The following is a 14,186-nucleotide window of genomic DNA, read 5'->3' on the forward strand; positions in this document are numbered from 1 at the left end:
ACATTTTCCACAGAAAGTACTGTTATAGATAGAGATAATTGTAAGCAGCAAGAATGTTTAGTAAAGTAAGATCTACAAACACATCACTATCACCAAAACACAATTTTGTCATTAATCCATCTGTGTCCATTGTTTAATATTCACATAGACCAAGGTGAGCGACACAGGCTCTTTAGAGCCTCTAGTTTATTTTCAAATTTCATAGATATGTATTTTTTTCAATCAGTTATAACATTTGTATAACAAGGAAGTTGAAAAAATATGCATTTTCCTCTTTAAACAAAGAAAAATCACAAATTTACAAAATTGACAACATGGTAAATTTGACACGAAAAAAGCATCAGAATATGATAAAACTTTCTTATATTAACACCTGTAACCTATAGTTTTTTTTTAGTTGAATTTATTAAGATTCACAGGTCTGCTTTATTTTTATTGAGAGTATGAACTAAAGTTTAATTGTGGAACTGTGATTTTTTTCACAATAATAGCCCAAAAATGGGTAAAAATTGATGCAAAATGGAAAAAATCATCGAAATTGGGTACTTTCAGAGGGCCGTAGCAATAAAAGAAGCGCATCACCATATGATTTTTTCTTCACCAATTATTTTTTTACATTCATATAAACCCCAAAATCAGGTTTAGAAAAAAAGTTTAATTCTAGAAATTTTTGGCTCCTCAGAGGTGTACATCCTTAAGGCTCTTGTACATGTATGTAGTCTAACTCTTGCCAGATTAATATAAAACTTACATCAGCATTGTCTCTGACAAGTTTGAAAATCAGTGCCGATTTACAATTTATATAGGCGTTAAATAATCCCTTGGAAATATTACCTTCGAAAAATGCATTGTTATCACTCATGTGTACATTTATTGGCATTTATTGGCCAGTTTTATGAATCTTTATCATAAGTTTATATCAGCAATAATTTGACAAAACTTATGAAAAATCAGTGCCGAAAAATATTTTTAAAAGAGTAATGCCCCTTTAAATTGAAATTGCATTGCATTTGCTATCAAGGCTTCATTTTTTTTTTAAATACTTTTATTGTAAAAATTTAAAAAACATTCCATAAAAAACTTTGAAAGCTACAATATCTACAAAATTTATACATATATTGCTTTTCTAAAGAATGCAAAGAATCTTAATTAAATGATATACATTTTTGTAATATACTAGATATGTAAATTGTAGTAGCTTTCATGTGGAAAAACCCTAGCCATTGTCCAATTTTGCTGACATTATGTTATATTACTATATATATTTTGTAGTACCTTTCCAAATGTCACAGAGACCAACACCACCACGACTTCTACAACTCTTACTCCAACAAAGGCTCCGACGAAACCAGTGGGACCAGAGCTACCAGAAAAAGGGGCTGCTGAACAAGAGCATCATAGTAGTATGACCATATTTTTCATCCTTTTGGTTGTAGGTAGGTTCTACTAGTAAATTTCAAATCAGTGAAATAGTTTTTATGCAGTTAAGCTGCATTATGCGAGCACCCTAGATTTGTGTTCTACCCAATAAATGCTGAAATACTGGCCATTGTTATTATCTAGCTGGCTGCTATGTTATATATAACTAATTGGACATTTTTTTGATACTTTTACTTCTGGATTACAAAAAAACGTGACCAGAAAAACCTTAAATGATCGTCGAATCACTCAAAAGTTTTGAAGTTGCACATATAGGAAGAAGTGTTCATTAGGAATCTTTATGTAGTTTATTATCGCCTGTGCTTTTGGCTAAGAATAATTGTATGAAAAATTTAATCGCCAAAAATCTCTAAAGTCAAGTAGTTTAGATTTCCCAAATGGCAAAGTCCTAGGAATATTGTATGTCGTCAATACGTAGTACAACTACGTCAGAAGTCTTATATAATAAGTTCAACTTTTCATGTTTTGGGCGGCAATTTCAAATTAGAAGACAAAATTTTCGTATCTTTTCAATTTGAAGGCAAATTAGCGGTGGTCCGAGGTCGGCAACCTTCCACTTTTGCAATCAGACTTTCAACTTGGTTATAAGTTACGCCCGACGGACCTTGAAATAAAATAAAATATATCTTTGCAAACCTTTTCACCAAAGTCAAATAAACAATCTCACAACTTATTTTCATCATTATTATTTATGACAGCGATGTTCACTTTGTTTAACCGCTAGCTTTATACAGAAAAAAAATCGTCGACAAATAATGTGTAAATAAGAGAAAACGTATTTGACTGACAAAAACAAGATGCCGTGAAGATATTACAATATCGGACCAGATTCCGGAAGCGGATAAGGGTAATTCCGGGTTTTGGCGATCAATTACAAAACATATTCAGGCAGGTGAAAAAATACATCTATGCATGGTAAATGAAAATAAACACTAGAATTGAAAAACCAAAAGATATATAAAAGTTAAAGAAAAAAGCAGAAAATTTTTATACAGAAACTCAAAATTACTTTTTGACAAATTTTAATGTCAAAATCCAATACAATGTGACAGCTGGGAACAGTATATCTAACAATATATATATGTTATGGTCACAGTATAAATTTTCTGTATCTATATGTGAAACATCTGTGTCCGTGTCACATATTAGTTTGAGACCAGTTGTTCATCATGTTCATATTGTCTTTTAAAAGTAATTAACACACAATTTTCAATATTTATCAACGATAATTTCTGATTTAAATTATAAATTATTAAGACAATCATTCAACCATTTATATAGTTCATAACAGTCAAATTTTCTAATTCAGAATATTTCACTTATAATGCCCCACCTACGATAGTAGAGGGGCATTATGTTTTCTGGTCTGTGCCTCCGTTCGTCCGTGCGTCCGTCCGTTTGCTTCAGGTTAAAGTTTTTGGTCAAGGTAGTTTTTGAAGAAGTTGAAGTCCAATCAACTTGAAACTTAGTACACATGTTCCCCATGATATGATCTTTCTAATTTTAATTCCAAATTATAGTTTTGACCCCAATTTCATGGTCCACTGAACATAGAAAATGATAGTGCGAAGTTCAGGTTGAAGTTTTTGGTCAAGGTAGTTTTTGATGAAGTTAAAGTTACATCAACTTGAAACTTAGTACACATGTTCCCTATGATATGATCTTTCTAATTATAATTCCAAATTATAATTTTGACCCCAATTTCACAGTCCACTGAATATAGAAAATGATAGTGCGAGTGGGGCATCCGTGTACTATGGACACATTCTTGTATAATTATAATTTGCTTGTTTTCTTGATGACCTTTTTGAAAGTAAAAATAAATTGTATTGAATAATTTGGTTAAGCTTTAACAGTATGATTATGATTTTCTGTCACTCTTTTACATAGCATACAGACATTGTGAAGTTCCTGCTATATTATTGGCAAACATGAAAAAACCCCAAGATAAACAGTACTTTCAATTCCCTATTTTTCTTTTGACATTTTTTAAATGCTTATTTTTGCAAAAGAATAATTACATGTACAATATACTGTGGATTCAATATTATCGTTAGAAACCACTTTTTGTGGATTTTGTTGGTACAAGTGAACCTTGAAATTAAATGTTCAACAAATGATACATTTTCTATAGGTTTGTATGCAGACTTCAGCAAAACCATGAAATAAATATCCTTGAATATGCAAGTTAACCTTAATCCACGAAAGTTGGTATCCACGAAAATTAATGAATCTACAGTACTACAAATAAAATATACCAATTGTGTTTTTTTATGCCCTACCTACAATCCACCTACAATAGTAGAGGGGCATTATGTTTTCTGGTCTGTGACTCCGTTCGTCCCTTCATTCGTTCATTTGTTCGTTCGCTCGTTCGTCCTGCTCCAGGTTAAAGTTTTTGGTCAAGGTAGTTTTTGATGAAGCTGAAGTCCAATCAACTTGAAACTTAGTACACTTGTTGCTTATGATATGATCTTTCTGATTTTAAAGCCAATTTAGATTTTTACCCTATTTCATGGTCCATTGAACATGGAAAATGATAGTGCAAGTGGGTCATCCGTATACTTCAGACACATTCTTGTTTTACATGTGTATATAACCTTTAATTCCTGAAATGAACAAGTGTTCCTACATTTTTCAGCAATATGTATTATGGTAACACATGGACTGATTCAGACAAAGTTCCACTATCTACCAGAAAGTATAGCTGTTGTTCTCATAGGTAGGTACATGTTACATAGACTTCATTCAAATACAGTGAAACCTATTCATCTATTTTGAGAGACAGGATTGGCAGTATAATGTCCTTTAAACACTGTGAGTATTCATGCATAAATTGTATGTTAGCTGAGCAGCAATGTCATGGTTTGTTTAGTCTGTTCCTACATGCTGATATCGATAAACTTGGAAACATAAACAAACAATGATACAATTTGTAAAAACACCATTTTTGTAAATAAAGTTAGAGTCGTCACTTTAGACCAAATATGGCCTTAAATTTTAAAATTGCTATAATTTGGTTCTTAAATGGATCTTTTTCAGAAACCTTACTTCTTTTTAAAAACGATCTCTTCATAATTGTCATTCTTAGCTTCAGATCAGCACATTTTGGATAAGTTGTCAAAATATGATGTTTTGTGCTTTTTTCGGACTTAAACGCTTGAGGAAATCCTTGGCTCCAACCTAGGATCTAAAATGTTCTGTGGTTCATAAGTTGTCAATGATGATTTTAAATCCCTAGATACAAACACTTCCTAGATCTTGTTGGCAGTCAAAGTAAATTATGCAAAAAACTGTAAAGAATTATTGAAAATTGGCCCAAAATGACATTATAATACAAATTGTGCATACTTAAGCAGTTCATACTTCACTACTTTTAAATGTGATGTACTAAAATAAAGTTATGTTGTGTTATTGTGAACAGGTGAACTTACAAAAGTTAAAAAGCCCTGGTCAGATAGAGATGGCACTATGGAAAACTTTCATTTGCATAGTTCACAATAACAGTAAAATATGTCACAACTATTTCTATGTGGAATTTGTATTTTTTTTTGCCCGTTTTTAAAAAACAACAAAAATTTAGGGTCTCTTTTAACCCTTTGTGATCATTCTCCTTTAATCAATTGAAAATAAAGTATGTAGTTGTTCAAATAAAAATGATAAGCAGATCTTACAACTGTTGTCATTTGTTTGCACCTGTCTAAAATTAGGAACCTGTTGTTCAGTGGTTGTCGTTTGTTGATGTGGTTCATAAGTGTTTCTTGTTTCTCTTTTAATTATAGACTAGCAGACTGTTGGTTTTGTTTCAATAGTTCGCTGTTCCGTGTGAGACAAGGCTCCGTGTTGAAGGGTATGCTTTGACCTATAATGGTTAATTTTTACAAATTGTGACTTAAGGAAGGAGAGTTCTCTCTTTGGCACTCTCCATCTCTTCTTATATATATTCTTAAATCTAAATAATTCCCGAAATCTTCTATTTGTTTTGTAATTTTGTAATTTTGTTTGTCATTACAGAGAACTCTTTATAAACTCTTGAGTAAAACAAATCTGCAATGAATAATTATAGATTAATCGAAGAATTCAAATAGAAAAAAATATTCAACGAGCGACCAACAACACATTAATTCATGAATGAGTGTAGCGCATGAGTTAATTATCAGTGTTGTTTGGTCACCAGTCAAATAATTTTTGATATTTGAATTCTTTAATTAATTATTCTTTCTATTACATTGGCAAATGGCTTTTTTTTAAAAAGAAATTAATGTAAAACATGTAAGGATTTTTTCTACGCACTCACAATTTGTTTTGATCTGCCTATTGTTGTATGATGTCAGAGAGTGAAATAGGCACGTTTATTTCACATGTGAAATAATTGGTTTTTATTATACGACCACAAAAATTTTTGCGGTTGTATATTGGTATGTCGTCACCAGCGGCGTCCTCATCATTGTCGTTGTCGTCGGAAGACTTATGGTTTCCAGATAATAACTTTAGTATAAGTTTATAGAAATCAATAAAATTTTAACACAATGTTTATAATCACAAAAGGAAGCTTGGAATTGATTTTGGGGGTTATGGTCCCTAAGGTTTAGGAATTAGGGGCCCAAAGGTGCCTGAACCAGCATTTATCTAGTGTCAGGACAATAAGTTGTATATAAGTATTTCAATTGTACTGAAATTGTACCACAATGTTTAATACCATAAGTTGAAGGTTGGGATATATTTTAAGTGTTATGGGGCAAACAGTCTAGGAATAAAGGGCAAAACAGGGGCCAAAAACAAGAATTTTTGTAGTTTCAAGACAATAAATTGGAGTTATCTTTCTTTGTCCAGAATGGTTGTTGAATCACCTAAAACCAATGCTTTATGAAATATTCTTTGAAAATTGGTGTTATCTTTCTTTGTCCAGAATAGTAGTTGAATTAACTTAAATCATTGTTTTATACAATAAACAATGCAATATTCACTTTACTACCAACTGATAAATTTTAACAGCTTCACTTTTACAGTTCTTGAGTTATGTCCCTTTATAACGTTATATGCTAGTGGGGGCATCATCTGTGTCCTTTTGGACACATTCCCCATTTATTTTTTTACTATTAATTTATATTGATTTTAACCATGACTGTATGAAATTTTATATTTTAATATTTTATGATGTATTTAAATGAGTAGTAATTGTTTCAAACTCTATTAGAAATTTGAATTGAGATTATTTTTGGAAAAATAAAAAGAAAAATTTCAGAAAATAAAAAGAAAATTTCTTCAAATTTTTTTTTTTGAGAGGATAAATATTCAACAGCATAGTGAATTGCTCAAAAGTTCATTAGACCACATTCATTCTGTGTCAGAAACCTATGCTTTGTCAACTATTTAATCACAATCCAAATTCAGAGTTGTATCCAGCTTGAATGTTGTGTCCATACTTGCCCCAACCATTCAGGGTTCTACCTCTGCGGTCATATAAAGCTGCGCCCTGCAGAGCATCTGGTTTAACAGGGAAATCAATGTAATTCATTGCAACCAATGTAATAAAAAATATTATCTATATGTTTTTACAGAATTTTATAATATAACTGATTACAGTTGTTTTTACTTCTACTGTATTGATCAACATGGTCTTGCATGGATAGGCTACTGGTAATACAAAAAGAAAATATGATGACGACAAAATTTTATTAATTTACGAAAAATTCCATAACAGTTAAACATGATGACATCAAACAAATGTTTTATTTTACTTTAAGAAATATACAAAAAAATATATCAAACAATATTCAGTTATGTAGACTATTATAAACATTTAGCAGACAACAGTAAATACAATATAGATACCTATAGTTTACAGCAAACACCAATGCATCAATGCAGGTAGCTATAGGAATACTGTAAACACCTATTCAACAATGCAGACTCTCATTTAGTACCAATAAGCAATAATTTAACAATCCAGAAACCTATTGAAATACTGTTAACAATTTAACAATGCAGATACCTATTGTTATAGTGAAAACACCAATTTAACAATGCAGACACCAATTTTAAAACTGTAAGCAATAATTTAACAATGCAGAAACCTTTTTGAATACTTTACAAAATTTAACAATGCAGATATCTTTTGGAATACTGTAAGCAATAGTTTTACAATGCATATACCTTTTGGAAAACTGTCAAGCAATAATTTTACAATGCAGATACTTTTTGGAATACTAGTACTGTAAGCAATAATATAACAATGCAGATACCTTTTGGAATACTGTAAACAATATTTAACAATGCAGATACCTTTTGGAATGATGATAACAACAATTTAACAATGCATGTACCTATTTGAGTACTGTCAACAACAATTCAACAAATCAGACACCTACTGGAATACAACAATCACCAATTCAATTATGCAGAGACCAATTGGTTTACAGCAAACACAAATTCAACCATGCAAAGACCTATTTGTATACAGTAAACATCAATTCAATCACACAGAGACCTTTTGGAATACAGCAATCACCAATTCAACCATGGAAAAACCTAATGGTATACAGCAAACACCAATTCAACCATGCAAAAACCTAATGGTATACAACAAACACCAATTCAACCATGCAGAGATCTATTGATATACAGCAAACACCAATGCAACCATACAGAGACCTATTGTAATACAGTAAACACCAATTCAACCATGCAAAAACCTAATGGTATACAGCAAACACCAATTCAACCATGCAAAAAACTAATGGTATACAACAAACACCAATTCAACCATGCAGAGATCTATTGATATACAGCAAACACCAATGCAACCACACAGAGACCTATTGTAATACAGTAAACACCAATTCAACCATGCAAAAACCTAATGGTATACAGCAAACACCAATTTAACCATGCAAAAAACTAATGGTATACAACAAACACCAATTCAACCATGCAGAGATCTATTGATATACAGCAAACACCAATGCAACCTCACAGAGACCTATTGTAATACAGTAAACACCAATTCAACCATGCAAAAACCTAATGGTATACAGCAAACACCAATTCAACCATGTAAAAACCTAATGGTATACAACAAACACCAATTCAACCATGCAGAGATCTATTGATATACAGTAAACACCAATGCAACCACACAGAGACCTATTGTAATACAGTAAACACCAATTCAACCATGCAGAGACCTAATGGTAAAAAACACCAAACACCAATTCAACCATGCAAAAACCTAATGATATACAGCAAACACCAATTCAACAGTGCAGATACCTAATGGTAAAAAACACCAAACACCAATTCAACAGTGCAGATACCTAATGGTAAAAAACACCAAACACCAATTCAGCAATGCAGATACCTATTTAATTACAACAAACACCATATTAACAATGCAAATACCCTTTAGAGTAAGCTTACACCATTAACATGTCTTTTGTCATTCCACATCTCCTCATTTTCATACCTAATGATATAATGACATATGAAAGAAAGATATTTGAGTCACAATGTTCATCAGTAAGCAATAATTCACTAAACTATTATAGATAATATAATAAGATAAATAGTGTGCTGAAGTTTATTATTTTTGATCAACTAACCTGAAGGACATCCTCATATTTCTCTTTCTGCAGTTCTGGTCGTTTATCTGTTCTTTGAAAAATATTTTTCAAAATTTTAACAAACAGGCTATTTTCAACCAAACATGGACTGAATTAAATTTAAATTATCAAACCCCTAGTCTAAAATAATTTTCTAAAATTTATTATAGCCAAGTGTTGATGACACAATCAGAATATCATAAAAGTGAGACCATATTGAATTTTTACCAGTAAATAAATGTATAAATTAACACTGATAATTTTAGACCAAAATGCATTATGTCACAGAGATTGCCTTAGTACTGAAAGATTTTTTGCTGAATGTTCCTTTTACATTACTATACATATGTCTTGTTGTCATGTTAGCAACACAAACAGTTAAACCTTGTAGACCACACAGTAATATGAATATGTATTCAAGCCATTCTGATTGCAAAATACCAGATAAAAAACCTGTTACCCAAAAGATACCAGATAAAAGGAGGAGGCGAAAAAACAGTTTTGCATCTTGGAAGGATGAAGATTTGATAAGATGTCTCATTTCCACTCGAAGCAGACAAATCTGTACTATAACTCGTAACAGAACAACAAAATTGATCACTGTAGAAAAGACAACTGGTCCACTAAAGAAAAAAAGATTTGCTGGATACCTGTTTGGAAAGCAAACTGAATTTCCATATCCTGCAGAAAAATTAGCAACCTCAAATTGATCTAGGATGACAGCTGGACCAACAAATAAAACTGGAATCAACAAGCCAGTTATGGTAAAAACATGCTTAGTGAAATTTCCTGTCTTTTTTATTGTTTTATTACCAGACTTCATTGAGGTCAGATTCTTAGCTATATAAAGGACTGATATTAACATGAAAGAAAACACAGTCAGCCACAAGTAATGAAGAAACACTCCAATTGTGTAGCATAGGAATGCTATTTTAGAGGCATAACTACCAATCATGAACAAAACATTTGAAGCAATCAGTGAAATGGATATGTTTTCCATGTTTGAACCTGCTATACTTGAAGATAGGTTAAACTTTCTGTTCATTATAATGGAGAAAACTAAAGCCACAACAGACACTGAAAAGCATACATATGTCAGGATAGCTTTAATAGAGTAGGACAGTTCTTGACTATCTTTCAAATCTTGGTTGATATAATATTCGTGGCAGACTACATCCGTTATTTGTATCTTGAACAATCCATTCTGATCCTGATCAGCAAACACTGTCATCTTCTTACAGCCCAGGAGTTCAGATTTAGAAATATTTGCACCATTTCCTTTAAGATCTTTAATCATATCTTGGGCTATAGCATCTTTTGTGACATAAAGTGATTCATTTTGCAGTGAAAGGGGTACATTTTGTTCTTTGCTAATTTTAATAGTGATGTTTTCATCAGACCAAAACATATTCCACATTAAGTTGTTTAGATGATGCTCGTTTTGTTTTATTTCATGGAGGAAAGATTGTTTGGTGAAAATAATCCTCAATTTTATTTTGGCAGCTTTGTTTTTTTCTCTGTTTAGGAGAAGAATTTTCTCAATGGATACGTTTTCTGTGTCAATGACCTTGGTCAAAGTCCAGCAATAGACAGAAGCTACTGTGATTATCTGTTGACTTGTCAGAGACACACTGGATACAAGGTAGAAAGGTTCTTGATGGCTGATAAAATTTGTGTAAATTTCTAAATCACATTGGTTACTCCCATTCATCTGAAAGTAAATTATTGAGTACCTTTAAAATATTTACAAACCTATCTCTTTTGATCACTTATTTTCTTTCACTTGTTCAGTTCAAATGGGATTTTACTTGAACTGTCCAAACATGTCATGGATATATATTTACAGTAACATTGCTCAGGTAAAAGTGCTTTTTTATTTTAATAAATTCTGCTCACATCTCAACATGCTTAAGGCAGTGATAAGAGAATTACCCAGGGACTGAGCAGTGTGAATTAGGCGAAGGGAAGGATGATGAACATACAATACTTGTCCCTTCATGTAAAACAATAGCCATCAATGAAATAGTCAATAGATTTAGTTTCAGCACCTAAAAAAACATTGTTGGTTGGTCTGTTTCTCAGATTAACAAAAGGTCAACTATATTTGTTTAATGGAATGATTGTAAGGTATACATATATATCTGTCTGAAAAGGATCATCTGACTTTCATTAAGTGACAATAGTAGTAAAACCTTCACAATGTTCATCTTGAAGACTTTCAACGGAAATTTAATCATGATCAGAAAAGCAGGGATGATTTAATTTTCTGTGTGGCTCTCTTGTAAGAAAGTATTAAGAAATGAACTTTGAATTGTTTTTCTGAATTGCTATATATGTTAACAATTCAGGGATCACCACATAAACTTGTTCAAGGGTTTAGAGCTACGGATAGACCAAATGAATTAGATGCAAGTGACTATATGTCCCCGATTGACCTACAATAATGAGCAAAACCCATACTGTAACATCAGATGTAAAAGGTCCTGACATATATTGTTTATAAGACAATACTACTAGAATGTAGATTCTTACTACTGTGAATTCATTTTTATACGCCCGTTTACCGAACGTATTATGGTATACCGTCAACATGGCGGATAATAACTCAATAATGCTCAAATCATGAAACTTTGGTTAATTGTTTATATCTATTGACGTGAGTTCCCTTTAAATTTTTATAAATTTAAGATTTTCTGTTTCGGAGATATGGGGTTTATTCATTAAAAAAGGGGGATTTTCCAGTTTTCAGACAATAACTCAAAAAACTTTCACCAATTTGCAAGAAACTTTGGTGAATTGTTTATATGTATTGATGTGACCTCCCATTTGATTTTTATGAATTTTATTGTTTCCAAGTTATGGGATTTTATTCATTAAAAAGGGTGATTTTCCAGTTTTTGGACAATAGATCAAAAATGCTTTGAGCAGTTTTCATAAAACTGACAGTTTTGTGTCTATTAAATTTACTTTTTTTTTTTTTTTTATAAATTTCTGTTATGACATTGAGACGTTATTGAACTTTATTCTTTGAAAAAGTGACGACCGTATCGTGCGCTCAAGGCACAGCTGTTTTTTTATTTGTGGGATACCAATTGTCGTTGATTTTGTTGCTTAAGGTTAACCATGAATTTAAATTTTTAACGAATTACAAATTTGCGACAGGCATGTATGCGGTTTATTGCAAAACCGAGAGTTTTTCCTCAAGCTATGAAAAATTGGTACCCAAGAAAACAAACGAATCAAAGTATTTTTTTACCTGGTAAGTCATCTTGGTGCAATCTTCTTTCTTCGTTTCCTTTTCTGTGAAAGAAAATAGGATAGTCATTGGGTAAATTGTATCTCGACTTAATCTATCATAATTTCCACCCGTGCATTTAAATAAGTGACGATTAGAGGCAGGAGCACAGAAATAGTTTCTATATAAATGTACCATTCTCTTCTCAAATAGATATACTGGATTGATGAACATTTGACATAGTGTGTCATTATTGCTAGCTAGTTGTAGCATACATGCACGAATGACTGTATCTTTTGGAGGTATAAGTTTATAGCCTTTGCTTATGTGGAAAATATGATTCATTCTGTCTGAGTTCGACATGTTTTCATGGATAATTGATGTGGGTACTCCAATAAGTTTTAATTTCAGATCAAATGTTTTATACAAAGTAATATTATGACAAAATGCACAGTACTTATTTTTGAATATAATGTCATCATTAACAACGCATGGTCCCACCTGCAGTAAATCATCACTTTGACAAAGGTGTAGAATAGTTGTATTATCTTCCAATGGTGGACATTTAGCCACTGCAAACAGGCCTTTGTATATGTTATCAGATGATTGGTAGCATTGATAATATGGCGTGTATACTGAATTTAACTCTTCATTGTATTTGATGTCATTACAACAGTCTTTGAACTGATGACATTGTTCGTCACAATTACAATATTGTTCCTCCATTAAAGTTTGTGTAAACTCACAAGTCCCGTACTCATAGCATGGATCTGATAAGACTAAAGCTTCATATGGTGAAACACTTGTCGAGTAGATAAAGTGCTGATTGTCCGAAATCCTTGTTGGGTCAGTCGCAGAATTTTTTTCCGCATGTGGTAGCTCAGTATTATTATAATATTCACTTGCATTATTTCCAAGGCCCACAAGATTGGGTTCCGTAGAACTTAATCCAATGTCCACTCCGAGAACAAACCAGTGTTGGAAGAAATAGTATAGTAAAAATATTATTACAGTGTAATAAGTCATGATTGACAAGCTTTGGTGAGTTTAAGCTAGATGATTTATTGTGTATTGTTTATCAGCCATATATATCATGTATATAGGCATGTGACCGGTAAAAAAGCAGTTAAAATTTAACATAAATTATATACTGATGCAATTTGATAGGTTGAAATAAACATTAATTAATTTCTTTTCCAGTTCTTTCGTAATGACTTTATTTCTGATGAATTCAAAAGAATGGATTTCAAAATCTGTTGAAAATGTTTTGATTGTTGTAAATTGGCAATGATTGTTTAGCAAAATGTTTAGTTCTTAGGCATTATAGTGCATAAACAGAAAGAATTTCATTATTTAAAAAAGGAAATATGTAACACAATTTTATTATACCTCAGATATCATTTTCTATAAAAGATCGAAAGTACACAATGTTTTCACTATTTTTATACGATCGTAAAAATTGAAAAATTTTTGGTTGTATATTGGTATCACGTTGGCGTCGTCGTAGTCCGAAGACATTTGGTTTTCGAACTATAACTTTAGTATAAGTGAATAGAAATCTATGAAATTTAAACACAAGGTTTATGACCACAAAAGGAATGTTGGGATTGATTTTGGGAGTTTTGGTCCCAACAGTTTATGAATTAGGGGCCAAAAGGGCCCAAATAAGCATTATTTTTGGTTTTCGGACAATAACTTTAGTTTAAAGGGGCACTAGCTACGAGATATATAAAAAAATCTAAAGTTTGATTTTTTTCTGTTCAATCAATAATGAAAGTGAAATAGTGAAATAACAATTGCAGCCAAAAAGGTTCAATTTTGTCAAATTATGCTAAGAAACATTGATTATTAGTAATTCACTTGCAAGTGAATGAGTCGACCTCTTTAAATCAGTATTCATGTGAACTTCA

General features: G+C 31.7%; 1 protein-coding gene across 1 annotated transcript in view; it reads left to right on the forward strand.

The window, feature by feature from the left end:
* LOC143079246 (sodium/hydrogen exchanger 8-like) overlaps nt 1-14,186 on the forward strand; it is an 84,614-nt gene that overhangs the window by 21,358 nt on the left and 49,070 nt on the right. The window contains exons 2-3 of the mRNA XM_076254482.1: nt 1,273-1,436; nt 4,082-4,162. Coding sequence (XP_076110597.1) covers nt 1,273-1,436; nt 4,082-4,162 — 245 coding nt within the window. The remainder of the gene's footprint in view (nt 1-1,272; nt 1,437-4,081; nt 4,163-14,186) is intronic.

The sequence above is a fragment of the Mytilus galloprovincialis genome, chromosome 6, assembly GCF_965363235.1.
Source record: "Mytilus galloprovincialis chromosome 6, xbMytGall1.hap1.1, whole genome shotgun sequence".
In the NCBI taxonomy this organism is placed as follows: Eukaryota; Metazoa; Mollusca; class Bivalvia; order Mytilida; family Mytilidae; genus Mytilus; species Mytilus galloprovincialis.